General features: G+C 39.2%; 1 protein-coding gene across 5 annotated transcripts in view; it reads right to left on the bottom strand.

Moving 5' to 3' along the window:
* LOC137130040 (intermembrane lipid transfer protein VPS13B-like) overlaps window positions 1-14,990 on the bottom strand; it is a 298,799-nt gene that overhangs the window by 269,821 nt on the left and 13,988 nt on the right. For all 5 annotated transcript variants that reach the window (XM_067509626.1, XM_067509627.1, XM_067509624.1 and 2 more), the window contains exons 4-7: window positions 8,088-8,205; window positions 2,715-2,882; window positions 1,615-1,796; window positions 1,257-1,431 (exon numbers count right to left, since the gene is read on the bottom strand). In XM_067509626.1, the coding sequence (XP_067365727.1) occupies window positions 1,257-1,431; window positions 1,615-1,796; window positions 2,715-2,882; window positions 8,088-8,205 (643 nt within the window). The remainder of the gene's footprint in view (window positions 1-1,256; window positions 1,432-1,614; window positions 1,797-2,714; window positions 2,883-8,087; window positions 8,206-14,990) is intronic.

Below are 14,990 nucleotides of genomic sequence, written 5' to 3'. Positions count from 1 at the left end.
GTTGGTTTTCCCTCTGCCCACCCCTGCACCATGATTATAAATTACTTCTGGTGCTAGAGAGGATTTTCTAGCCCAGCAGGACCTCAGAGTGGATCCTGTTCTATCTGGAAAGTACGAGGATGATCTGAGATAAGATGAGTAAGTCTTAGGGGAACGTACCTCATAAAAGTATTTCTTTTATTTACCTGTGTGAAATTGCCTATATGAATGTGTGTGTGTGTGTGTGTGTGTGTGTGTGTGTGTGTGTGTGTGTGTGTGTGTGTGTGTGTGTGTGTGTGTGTGTGTGTGTGTGTGTGTGTGGTATGTAGATGCAGTGAGCGTATGTCTCTGTCATATGCCTGTGAAAGAAGCAGAATAAATATGAGCGGTTTGTTCAGCTCACAAATGTAGGGACTGTGATTATAATGCTTAAATCAGAAAGACAGATGAGTCTGGGTTTGGTTGATTCTAGTTTCTTCCTTTCATCCTTCTCTCTTCTGCCTCTATCCACATGGAGGGGATCAGACCTACCAACAACAGCCTGTGTTGAGTTACATGCTCTGGCTATTGTTTGTGGAAAAATCAGGAGAAGCACCATGGTTAAACTGATGTTAAATGTCTCGCTTAGGAACAAGACCAGCATACGAACAGACATAGGCCCTGAACACAATGAGGCAATGTGTGTAGCATGAGATGACAATGTGTCTGAAGAGAAACTCCAAGTTTTGTGCCTGGTCTGATGGTTTAGTAACCACTTAAAAATGTGTGGAACATTCTGTCTGAAATATATTATTTATAAAATATTCATATTTATGTTACATAATCTGACATAATACACAATCTAAATAACATTTTTACTGAACTTAATAATGGCTGTGAAAACCACGTGACATTACAGGTATAATTTGTTTTGCATGCACTTGGGTTATGGGTAGATGCGACACTCAGACCTAAAATGAAGAGTTTAAGAAATAAATAGGAATAAACAGCTGCTGCTGGCTTTAACCTGCTTCACACTCACAGTTATGACCATTGCTCACTTCATCTTTACACTCCAAAATTCACATACTAGAGTACAGCTATTGTACGCGTACAAGGACTGATCAAGGTAATTGATTTCTTGTTCTCATTGGGTGCTCAGACATTAAAGAGCAGCTGGGTTTAAAACTCTCAAGCCTTCCAACAAATTATTAAACTTTAACATTCATAATTATATAAAGCAACCCAGAGATAGAAATAAAGAACACTCAGTGCCCTCCTAAAGAGACTCTACTCACCAGGCAGACTTCCTCCAGCCTCCCGTACATGAGCACCACCCTCTTCTCCCTCACCCTCTTTGTGACCGCCAATCTCCCCATAGTAGAGAGCAATAACCAGTTCTAAAATGCGGATAAACATGGGTAGCTGCTGATCTGTGATAGACAACTTCAGGCTCTCAACCATGGTTTGGATCTAAAAAAATATAGGGAAGCATATCATTACATGTTACTTACTGTAGAAAGGAGCCATCCACCTGTACATTCATTCTGCCTGTTAAGAACAAACAACTGTCAACCTACACTATGCAAACCATTTTATCAATCTAGAGCTGTGGAAAAATAATGAGAGTTATAGTTAAGATGTTCAGCCGCTCACTTTGATGACAGATGGGATCTTGGAGTTGATGTTGTCATAGGTAAAATGCAGGCGGGTTCTGAAAGAACATTTGTACAACAGTGGGTCCTGGTAAAATTCGATCTTGCCACTAGCATTCCGCTTGTCCAAGCACACGGTACAATCTGCAAAGTTGATAACTTTCCTCAACACCAGCTCTGGAGCTGCACAGAAAGCATAAAAAAAAGAAACAACATGTAGATAATTGTGCATCGACAAGTTGACCCATTGTGCTTGACACACATACATCATGTATACATATAAAGAGGTATTAATAAAGACATGAATATAAAAATCTGTCAGACATGTCAGAGAGCTCTTGTGAAATGTGACATTTAAAAGAGATACAACCAAGTAGTGTGTGTGCGTGCGTGTTTTTTTGTTGCATGATTGCACTATATCAGACTGTCCCTGACTCACCCACCGTTGACCGGTAACCGGACTTATCATTCCCAAATGTTTTTATAGTGCCAGTAACCACTGTTGTAACCACTACTTGCACTTCATATGTTGGAACAGACCTTAACATAAAATTCCACAATGATAACAATCAGTGAACATAACCACAACTGTTCTTTCTTCTAAGTTACGATGGTAGCTGAAGTTTAAAATAACTGTAATTCTCTGGCAGTAACATGAGATGTTTGTATGAAGTGAAGGCTACTAAGTGAATAATGGCTAAAAACCGAAATGAGAGGGCAACAGTATTGTTGCTGTAAAGAACCACAGGCTTGGGGGATTTAAAAAGTTTATTGTCGTTGCTGAACTTCTACAGGATCTAAGATCAGCTTAATATGCCAGGTGTATGCGACATAAAGCTCCAGATTCGTTCTGCACACACCACACTGGAACCATATAGGCTCCCATTAGAACGTGAAGTTAATTAAGACTGAATACGAGACCACTCCGGCATCGGATATCAAACCTTTAAACAAACAGCTACATTTGAATCTACCTGGTATGTCTTCTTGACCTTAGTTTGAACTAACAAATTTAAGTACTTACTGTGTTATATAGGTTCTTGTCTCAGTGGATTTACTAGTTAATCCAACTACCAAGGAATGTAAACAGCCATTGCTCACCAGTGATGTCCATGAAGGCCCTCTCCCACATATCATCCACAGTGTAGCACTCTGCTGAGGTAATGTTGACTGACAGCACAATGTCATCTTCCACATACTTGAGGATCAGGTTGTTTACCACAATGTTGACATTGTTTGCAACACGCCTGATCAAACTCTGCACATAACCTGCAACAAATGAGAAACACGTTAAACTGCACAGTATGTTGACACAAAAACCACAACTAATTGGAAAGGTGTACACGGGAGTACAAACTGTAGTAGCTATACATAAACCGCTTAACACCCTGCATGTTTACTTAAACATAAAGTAAGCATGCACTGAGCAGACACATGCATGGCACATACAGCATATCTGACAATAGACACACAAATAATTTGGTGACGTGTCAATAACAAACACATTTCGTTCATAATAACTTTTAAAATGTTACAATTCAGTAAAGGATATGATACTAATGAGGAGAAGAGGTTTCATGGTAATGGATAACAAGTGCTAAAGGAAACAAGGTCTAAGGAAATCCTAATCAATCAAATGGAGAAAAAGCAGGAATTAATAATATAAAAATAGATTTTATAAGGAGGATGGGGGTGGGGCAAACCAGTGGGTTTGTGATTAAGAGACAGAGATATCCAGTAAAACCACAAAGGAAAGAAAAAAGCAGTCCAAAAGATTGTGTTTCAAAAGAGCTGGAGAGCCTGCAATGTTATTAGTACCTCCAAATTTCCACTATGACGGCTACAAACAGTAGTCTTGAAGGAAAAAGCAGACTCGATAAGGTCATTATTCAACAAAGTAAGGAAGAACTTTACATATGTATTGTGACAGGGGCTTTTCGAACATAAATTATACAGCAATAAATCCTAATATTTATTCACAACAAATTCAATAACAAAACATATAAACTTTGAATGCTTTCCCCTTATCTTCCAAACTAAATGTTTGTCTTGCTGTATCTACATGTCTGGCCTAGGGCAGAACAGAAGGAATGATGAAATTAATGAAATATTTATACAAGTTAGTCAACTGTTCTGCCTCCTGTACAAAGACCTGACTACCCATTAGCATGCTGCCTGACCATAAAGAGGTGCAGCAAGAGAGGATGACATAACATAAACCCAATGCACACAATGTGTGTTCATAAAATTTAAAAGCACATGTCTGAGTTTCAGTGGGTGCCTGGGTGCTTATTTGCATGGATGAATTGGTGAGTGTGTGTGTGTATGTGTGTGCATGTGTGTGCGTGTGTGTGGTTCTGGGGTCAGTCAGAAAACTGCTTTCGCACCTGCAGCCTGAGCAATAAAACCCGCACTTCACCCCCTGCTATTTTCTCTCTGTATCTAATTTACTCATGTCAGGGTGTCATTCCTTCTCTTTTGCACTCTCTTACACTATACGTCTTTTTGCCTAACACCAGGTCTAGGGGCCCAATCCATCTCTCAGCGAGTCATCTCACTGCTCTGAACTTCTGTAAACAATTGACACAACCAGCACCTGTGCTGCGGCCCACAGGGAAGGAGCCCACTTAAACCTACTCAACCATAAAATGAATGGAAAACCCAGCTCCTTTATGTGATCTCAGAACAGGCCAAGTACTCTCTTCTGTGCAATACAGGAAAGAAACACTAAACTGTCCGTGCGCACCATTTTTCATGTATATGGAAAGTATTAGCAGCTATTAGACTTGCCAGTTATTAGACATGCATAGAAAGACTGACAAGTCTATCAGACAATAGATGCACTGTAGTTGGTTGCAGGTTGTTATTCTAAAATGTACTGTTAACAATGTAAAGCTCATGTACAATAGCCAGTGTATGACATAACCCATTATTATACATTACCCAAAATCAATGAATTCTGCACTGAAGTTAATGCAAATCTCAGTCTGCTCCAATCAGAGGCAAACATGCACACATGCACACTCAAAGCACACCTGTTGAACATAAATCTAGATATTTGGTATTTATGCACACATTTATGCTTAGTGTATTAAAACATAAAAATCTGTTAAATCACAGCTAAGCTCTAATACCTCCAAGTGAAAACACTGATATAATGTATTGGAGCCACATAGTTTAGGCTACACAAGTTAACCATATAGCTGAAACACAACTTGGGTTGACTAGTGTTCATCCATGTTAAATCTAATGTTAAAAAAAAAACAAGGTATTACATAAAGAAGAATTTTAAAATGATCTTCTAAAATGTGAGTTGTGTCTCCCACCTAAGCTTAATGGTGAAGACATTTCTTAACTATTCTAATGCATTTGCAAACAGAACGCATTTTGTGTGACTCTCTTTAGAGGGTTCAACTTTGAAAATACAAATCTTTATTAGAATTTCAATCTAATCGGGCGGCGGGTTAAAGCTATATGCAATGCAAGACTTGCCACTAATTAATGTTTTCAAACTCAAAATAAATGCACTGCTTCAGTAGTGTAATAGGGTCAAAGCAAGAATTTCCTGCAACCAAAAAACACGGTTCTCAAACGGTGGCCCACTGGTCCCCTGCAAGCAGTAGTAAACATAATCGCACACAGAATCGCCCAAGGTGGAAGTACTTGGTCTTTGTGTGGCTACCAATCCATGGCATGTGTGTTAACTTCATTTTTTTCCACCACAGGCAAACCATAAAGGATAAATTCATTCAACATGTGAGAGCTTAGGGCTAACTGACTGGATAATTGTCGGTGGCTGCTTTTTAGTGTCAGCCATGTTTTGTTTAGGCTTTTTTAGAGGCAAAAAAAAAACGGCATGTCCCGAACACTGTTTAGGCCCCCAAATTCGATCCAAGTCTTCTAACCTCACTTTTTTCCCCTAATAGCAAGCCCATTCCGAACGTATATTAAACCCTCTTTATATTTTAATTTAGTTTTCATAAATAAATGAGAATATAAAGAGTGTACATTTAGCAAGTGTACAATTAGCCAGTGTACAATTAGCCAACAAGAGTTATAGTTAGTTATAACTATAAGTTAGTTACAGTTATATAGAAATGTATCTTTCTTTTCTTGGTCTCCTTTTTATTGTTTTGTACGGTGTTAAATTATAACTATACAATACAAGTACTATTATAGTATACATACCAATTGGTAACAACAGAAAACAATGTTGGTAATCCACACAATATTTTTAGGCAGAAATTGAGTACAACAGGAAATGCCGACAACACTGCATTAACTTGATGTTTAATAATATAATTTAAAATTGTGTATACTTTTTAAACACATGATTGAAAGTGTGTTCAGTCCTACAGTAAAAGTGCTTAGATGTTAGAGAATTTCAAAATCTTTATCCATAAGAAAATAAGACCCACATGCTGTACTGGGTCCTCATATTTAAAAATCATCTTTTACTATAATAAGGGGCCCTGACGGGTTTGTTTTGTATCTTATTCTTAGGATAATATCCTCCATCTGAGTCATAGCAGGTTTGTTTTACCTCATCTACCTTTTAACCTCTACCTTTTAATTAGGGAGGAAAAGAATGGAATGGAATTACAGGATTAATCTGCTTCCTCCGTGTTATTGAGGTGCTGCAACCTCTGACCTCAAAGTTGTCTATGTAGCCTGTAATGGGTTGAAACAAGGTCCCTGGCTGGAACAGTATGAATTGTACACACAAATTAACACAGATACACTAAAAACATATACAGACAACATTACACGTGCCATGGACACAGGTACAGGCACGTGTGCGCACACGCGCGCACACACAGAGACACAGACACACACACGCACCCCTAAAAGATCGTTTGGAAAAAAGCCCAAAGGGAGATGCTGGAGTGTGAGGCCCCCTGCTTAAACAGCTGGGGAGAGATATTATCTCATAACGTCAGGCCTGGAAATGGATCCTCCCCAGATACAACTAGTCAGGAGTGTAGGTTCATATATTCATGCATACTGGTACTCTGGGAGTGAGCTTCTTGGTGGAGTGGTAAACTGTTGCCTGGTTCAAGACCCCCACACCCAGCTTTGAAACATTATCTTTTCTTTATATAGTTTAGTCTCCTTTTTCCACCTTTCTCTTCTACCCATGCACTTTTCTCTGCTAAATGTTTTCATGCCCTTCAACTTTTCATCGGTTGTGTTTTGCTACAATTTTGTGGAGCATACCTTTTATGTAGTGACTCATTGAGTATTTCAGCAAGCTAAATGGTGTTCGCCTTCCATTTACACCTCAACATGCTTAAAACAATTCTAATTACCATTGGTAGCATTATGTGTGGGGGATTTGGCTAAATTGTCACATCGTCTCAGAATAAAAATCTAAATCTTAACTTTATAGCCAGACTAGAAATAGTCAAAAGTCTAATAAAGTGCAAACTGTTGTTCACAGTTATTATTCAACATGAACCTAGAACTGAATTTTCTAACTTATTCTGAGTCTAAGAAATGTTTGCAACAATTATACATAGCATAGTATTAAATATTGATTTAAAATGTGTTTGTACATATTAACAAGCTGCTAACTTCATCCATCAAAGACGTTGAAAGAAACAGACGTCTTTAGAAAGTTCATGTAACATTTGCATTAACTGACCGTTAACACTGAATATGTGTAAATATGCCCACTTACAGATGATTTAGATAGGAAGCAGATTCCCTTTCTGTCCCATTAATTAGCATTTCCACAATTAGTGATTCAACATTAGCGCAGATCCATGTATTTGAAATTATGAAATTTGTCCACAGTAGTGCGACACTTCAATTCTCTATGATTCACTTGGAAATAAGAGATTGTAGAAACTTCAATATTGATCTCCATATAAAAATGTCAGACTGCAGATCTTTAGAGACCAAAAACACAAGGAATGTCACTAGTCAATATTAGGTATGCAGGTACAAACTAATTGGTTGAGAGAAAGGTCGTAAATATTTTTAAAAGCCCATTTTCCAGCCCCAAACAAACAAGGCCCTTCTTTGTGAGGTGCTATAAAGTGCTGGAGTAAGGCAGGCATAGAATTCATGGCCCTGCAGGAGGCATGTGGTCAAGTGGCCTTGTTGATAAGAGCCATCACTTTGTGATTTATCACTGACACATCCCCCGCACTCTCTGTCTGATTTACACCAGTTAAAAGGCAGTGCTACACAGCTCATCTGTTTAAAAAGGTAGAAACCAACATTTGAATCTGACACTGACCTCTGCAGGCAGAAGGCTAATAACAATTTGAACTAATTTTAAATATTGAAGTTTAATTATTTGCCCTTATGAATTCTTACAGGCTGGAAAACAATGCCAAGATTTTTTTAGTAGAGTAACTAAATTCTAAACTTACTTATACTCTATGGCCCCTCCCTCCCCTGCTGAGGCCAAGTCTACACTGGTGCAGGGAGGTAGAATAGCCTAACTGGACCAGGGCCATCACTCACCTGGGGGCAGGTCTGGGTCACTGGGTGCAGCCTGCTGGAGGCGGCGAGGCTTGGCCACCGCCTTGGTGCTGTCTGAGACACTGCGACTGGTGGAACTAGAGCCGCTCTCATGGTCATCCTGTTGAAAAAATAAACAAGAATGCCAAAAATAATAATAAGCAAAGGTTTAAACAGAGCTCAACGGAAATGGTAGACTTCAATTAATTCTCACAAATATTCAATTATTTACAATGTCATGTAACACCAAATTTTAGTATGCCACAAAGTAATAGTATGGCAATACAAGAGTGTTGAGGTCCTTGTGTTTGTAATGCATTAGGGGATCATCCAGTGTATACCTGTTTTGAACCTCCATTAACATTGAATCTCCCGACTAACCTTCCTCCCATCACCATGTGCTCTACAAATAAACTTTGGTCCTTGGATGAGAAAAGTGAAGGTCTCTCCTCCACAACAGCAAGCCCAGGAATGCACAAGTACAAAATCTGTGTGTGTGTTTGTGCTTGTCTGTCTGTGTGTCCATGCCTCTGTGTGTGTGTGTGTTTGTGTTTGTGTGTGTGCAGAAATGACAATTAATTAAACTTCCATCATAGAGATGAATCTGAAAATGAACAAACTGGAAGACTGCAGATGAGAAGTTTCTTCACAGATTCAACTTAACCATAGTATCTCAACCTAGTGGGTTCTCTGTGTCATGCGGTACAATTAAAGCAATAGGCTTGTGGGGAAAGAAACTGTGGAGGGGTGAGGATATTGTGGTTAAAGAGCTGATTGCCAAGTACTTACACTAGATCTACAGCTAGGAATACAAATTAAATTATGCTTAACAAATGCAAAAAAGATTTCTCATGTTAATCATGTTGCTAATAATCTCATATCTGATGTAATCAAGTGACGAACTCTGGACAAGTTCCATAAACAATAAAGGGACTGACTCTGTGGACTAAAATCTCTACTAGCAGATTGCCACCTTTGCCAGAGGGCCGTGGCCATAGTGTTTCCAAGTTTTGGTACTGGCCTGTTATCTTGTTTCCAACTTATAAGAATGTTCACAAGTTTTCATTTAACAGTTCATAATGTATACTCTAAAAGTGTCTAAAATTTGGCTACTCGATGAACACACACTTCATTCACACATACATTAAAACCCTTAGCCACACCTTTCAGGCAAGTTAGATGTTGTAGCTATTGTGCATACACATATTACACACATTCACTGGCTCTGACACTATGACACTAATAACAATGAACCCTCTTCTCTCAGCGTATGTGAGTAATGAAGATTTGGTTTTACACATAATTTTACGCATAATTTAATTTTGGGACACGGTGATAGGGAAGCAATTATATCCCAGTGCAGTAAAGTAAACATGCAACTGCCAAAAGAGATTAAGTGGCAGAAATATGTATGCATTATTTTAGTAAAGGACTTTATGGCAGATTTACATTATGCTTTAGTTTTCCCCATCAGTGTGAGTGGTGGGATCTGATAAACATAAGGAGAAATAATAAATACATCTTCAAGGTTTTAACCTGTCACCACTTAAAAAGTTGAATCTACAATATTTTGATCTATTACATGAAAAAGAGGAACATTTACAATAAGACATCCTAACATCTAGAGTGCTGAGGAGGCATGACCACAACTATCTGAGGAACTCAGAAAGCCTTGTTTATCCAGGGTACAATGAGGTCAAAAACTCACATAAAGCATTAAGCAAAGTCACAGTGTGCAGTGAGCAATTCTCAAGAGGTGAAACTGTTTTTTTAAAAAGAAGCCCTGGGACAAATGAAGCCTGCCCTCAGCTGCTGCTGGGTAAACTGATCCCTGCAATGCCACAGCAGGGAACAGGACAGGGAGGGAGGGATCGAGGGACAGAGAAGGAGACCAACATGGAAGGACCAGGAAAAGGGGGGTTACTTCCCTTGAAGGCACCTCGACCTCAGCTGCATAGCAAAGTTAAAGAAATTAGCAAAAATGAAAAGACACAAGGGATAGTTGAAAAAATAACAGAGTAAGATAAAGCAAGGCCAACATGCTCTTTAAGACCATTTAAGAGAGAGAGAGTAATAGTAAAAGTAACCTGGTGATAATAAAACCAGAAGCACAGAAAGAAAGGAACAGGTCCAGGCAGTGTGAGTGACAGGCGAGGGGGACCCCCTGCTCAGAGGGTAAGTGGGCACCCATGGAGGGTTAGGGTACAGGAAAACCAGACCTGACCTCTGTCCGCCTGCAGACGTCTGGCTCAGTCAGGGACCAGAAGGTAGTGTGTTGAGCAGGGTTGACCCTCATCTGAGCTACTCAGTTCATTAGCTGAAGCACACTACCACCTCCAGCTATAAGAAACACCACATCTACAGACACGGTCACAGTTTCTCAACTACAAACAAACCAGCTATAACTTACAGAAACCAGTGGAATCTTAATGGCCACTGGAACATTAGTCATAAACGAACCAGTATGTGAATAAGTCAAATTTTAAATTAAAAAATATCATTACTAAATATCATTTAGTAAGTGGATTTTTCCAGATCACAGTAAGCACATATTTTAACAGCTGAATGTGAGGATACCTAACAGGACATACAGTAGTAACTGAATTTACCAAATCATTTTTATTGAAGAAAAATGTACGTAAAACAAATACGTTTAACATAACACATTTAAATATAAATGTTTTAAATGTTTTGGAAATAGGTTTTTTAGTATTTACTGCCCAGTGTGAATGTTCTGATATCTTTTTTACCTACTATTCCCGACAAAATACTAATCATTTTCTCCTTTTCAATAGTACAACAGGAAAAAAAAACGTGTTGGCAGCCAACTACCCTCCCTGCCTGCAACAGCCTGATCTCTGAAACATCAACATTTTTAAAACTGGTCAATTTCACAGAGTTTAGCAAATTAATGGGACCATGCAGACCATTGCTGGGTAAACACACATTTTGTCATTGTTGTTTTTCCTCTGCAGGTTGCACAACACATGCTGACATCAAAGCAGTAGGCCTGAAGATTGGAGGCCAAGCAGTGGAGGGTGAATGCCTATGGAGTGGGAAAATAAATAAGGGAAACCCAATAGCTCCTTATCTCAGACAAACCCCCTCCTCTTCTAAATCACCTATATACACATACAAACACAGAAACACACACTGGGTCTGACAAGTTGAGGCCCTGTCCTCCATGTCACGGCCCACAGAGCACCATCCCAGGGGAGGATCCGGCAATCAGGCCATCTCCCTCCTACAAAAGAGACTAACATGCAACACATCTTTGTCACTTACCCTCTTCAAACCTAATAAAAAAACCTCTCCTATACAGGCTGCCAGGGGTTGGTGGGACGTGCTGTGAATACGATGGGTTGCAGAGTGTTTTTCCAGAGCAATACTGAAAACACCAGCTAACATGATACATCCACCTCACATTCAGCACAAAGCGCTCAGGGCTACCAGTTGTCCTTTCTCCTCTTCACATCACCATGCTCTCAAAACATTTGTTCCTTCATCTATCCCAACTCTGCCCACCGCATCATTTTATTCATTTTTGATTCTTAGTAGCCCTTCTTATTAAGTTACGTCTAGTTTGTCATCACCTTCATTCCTCTGCTTATTCTAGACCTACTCATCCCATCCAAAACCTATTAGTCAGATGTTTGTTTTTCACAGTGATGACCCTGGCTCTCATCAAATGCTTTGCAGCTGGCAACGACAAATAAAAAGTGGATCATTGTTTCAAACATACAGTCACATATTGGGATGGTTCCAGTAAAATCAAAATGGTATGCACCCACCTCTTTTACACTTTAGCTGCCCGACCCATTGATGACGCCCCGACTGGAATGTAAGCTGAAGAGAACAGAGCTCATCACAGCTGACTCAAATTACCTTTTCCTTAACATTCCTTGGCTTCGAACACATCCATCAGCTCAAGTAAAAATTAGCTGCTAATGGGTTTTTAATGAAACTGTAACAAATGCAGAAAGCCATTACGCCATGATTAAAGACGGGTTTCATTTTCCCCTCATACCGAAGTAGGCTTAAAGGCTGCTGCCAGTCGGAACTCTAAGGACACACATTCAAAACAATCACACATGAGCAAAAACTCCTAATATTACTGTTGTGTTCTGTGTTTTATTTATGAATACCATCATGCTATATACACCAAAGACAAATAACAAAAAACCTGCATACAACAAAACATACAATGCAAATACATAGTCTCAAAAACAAAGTATAGCAGTGCAGCTGGAATCCATGGCAAACTGGAGGGATTAGAGCCCAAAATGAACACAGATGAATATCATGTCGGGTGACATTCTAAATAATTATCTCAGTGAAAACAGCCCATTACAAAAATGTGGTCTTGCACTCTCTTTCTCTAGAACTTAAATCCACAACTGGGAAACAAAATTCCCATTTACAACTGTTGTACTGAACTTATGAATTATTACAGTCCTGAAATGTAAACAATATGCTACATTATTCATGGTTTCATTAACTGGTTTTATTCCTGGAGGTTCTGAGCAACGTAAGAGGGAATCGCTGTGAGATTTGTGTAAAAGAAGTGAAACTCTAGCGATATCTGAAAAAGTCTGTTTAGAATCTTAGCAAACAAAAGCAATTACTACATTTATGATTCTGGAATATGAAGGGTTTCTATGAAAAATTCAGTTATGCATGATAACATGCAACTAAAGTGACAAATGTCTATAACCTTTGTAGATGTATAATTACTTCAACCACAATACAGAATACAGATAGATTTCTTTAGAATCATTTCAAAGGGGAGGCACCGTTAGCAACCTCTGTAATACTCTAGTGTTACTTAGCTCATTTTATCCCTGCAAACTGTTACATGTAAAGCACTGGCTTAATTTTCTAGGCATATGCCTTCTTTCTTTCAGAAGCCCCAAAAATATAACATGCTCATTAAAGAAGGAGGAGCAAGACCATGGAAAAGATTCCAAAGCATCTGCCAAAAGTGGAATGGACAATTACAAAACAATTTCACTCTAAAAGGAAATCACAATGACAGCACTGAAGTCATGCTGAAGGTCTCTGCCAAGAGTGCCTCCACTCTACCCAAGTCAAACTGGATATGTTTAATATCAGCCTCCAAAATGCCCAGAATAATAACAAAGACGGACAAGAATTCCAGCTACAGACTAGACCCACAGGGAGCAATATCAGGACGTGGGCATTTTTACCAAAATTTTGTATCATGTTATTTTTTAGATTTTGACAGTTGCACTGTATATCACTGTATTTTTTAATGGATGTCTTAGGCTTTTTGTAGATTTGTGGTTTATTCTACTTTTAGGATTACATAAAATAAAAGTGTAAGAAAGCATAATAGTAATACTCAAATTCTTCTCCTTCAAGCCAAGGGATGCACAGTTCTCATGGTTCTCTACTTAACAAACATAATGTTCCAAACATTAACGTTCATTAATATGATCCTTCAAGGCGTATGAGTTTGGATGAAGTATTTTCTTTCCAGTAAGACATAACCACAATCCAGTGTCTGAACCCATCTATCTCCACGGTCTGTAGCGGGATGCTGTCCTTTGACAGATGAATTCAGGGCTGGACATTGACACCGGCCAAACAGCGAAACGCAGAGGTATTTCAGCAGTGGCGGGTCTCACAGTCACTCCTACTTGCCACTTTGGCGGGTTAAATTTCAAATACTTTTTACATTATAGCCTCATAAACCATCTGAAATAAGTGTAGTGTGACAATATGCAGTACAACTGCCATGAGCATTACTTGCACACGGTGCTTGTTCATTGGTCATTCGGGAAGCCTACTGCCTTCCTCTAGTGCCTGAGACACATGACACCGTAAACAAGACGTCCCTGTGGAGAACATGGCGAAGATGTGAACCAGTGATATGTAGTGGCACATAAAAGGTGCAAAATAACCCGGAGGCAGCCATGTCACAATAATTACATTATAAACCTAACTTAAAATATTTGGACGTTACTTTAATAGTTTTTGCTGACTATCGTATTGTTTTTGTGAGGCGCCTTAAGCCAAATGCTGTGTGACAGATAATAATTAAAAAGCTAATCAAACAGTTGACTAAAATTGTTTTTGTACCTTATACTTGAGATGGAAGTTAAGAGTGGACATTTTCTCTTTACTCGTTGAAAATGGATTGTAAATGGATCATTTCTCTTGCTGAGTGGGGTTTACATTAGAGACACACCCATGTACCATCTGCTTCTGTCCAAAGCTGAGTTCTGCAAACAAAGTGCACTGAGACAAATTACAAAGTGTAGGTCATCTGTGTTTCGTCACAAAGTGGCTCTGTGAGAGGTGCTCCGGCAGTTCAGGGATAGTGTCATATGTCGTATTTTTTTTATCCTTTTATATCCAACTCTGTTGTAATCTAACTAACTTGTTGGAGTGGTTGACATAGTTTTTTGGTCTGACTATGGAGCATATTTATTTGACCATATTTGTCAGACATTTAAGACCTCCCCGCCCCACATGCATGTCTTTTACCTGCTGAGCCAATATGGTATCACCCATCATCCATCACCAGACACACCCCTCGCCTTTGTGCCAATTGAGAAGATGACTGATCCAAAAAACACAACCGGCAGTATCTTAGCTGCTCCTAGGGCTGCACTCTTCTGGACAGAGATCTCAGATATTGTTACTGTTGTTCCTTGAGTGCTGGAGCCACTCTCCCAGTTTGGGGGTCACAGCCCCCAATGTTTCTGTCTCTTTACTCTGTGCTTCAAACAGACCCGGATGAAGGATATAGGCTGAAACGTGTTATAGGCTGAAACAATATTAAAGTTGTTCAATAATCTGCAAGTGTTGCTAGCGGTTTGATCTTTTCCGTTTGTGTCCCCACATCCTCCACACCTTGACAGCTCGCAGGATTGCACCAAA

The sequence above is a fragment of the Channa argus genome, chromosome 7, assembly GCF_033026475.1.
Source record: "Channa argus isolate prfri chromosome 7, Channa argus male v1.0, whole genome shotgun sequence".
Lineage (NCBI taxonomy): Eukaryota > Metazoa > Chordata > Actinopteri > Anabantiformes > Channidae > Channa > Channa argus.
This window is presented reverse-complemented; position numbering and strand designations above follow the sequence as displayed.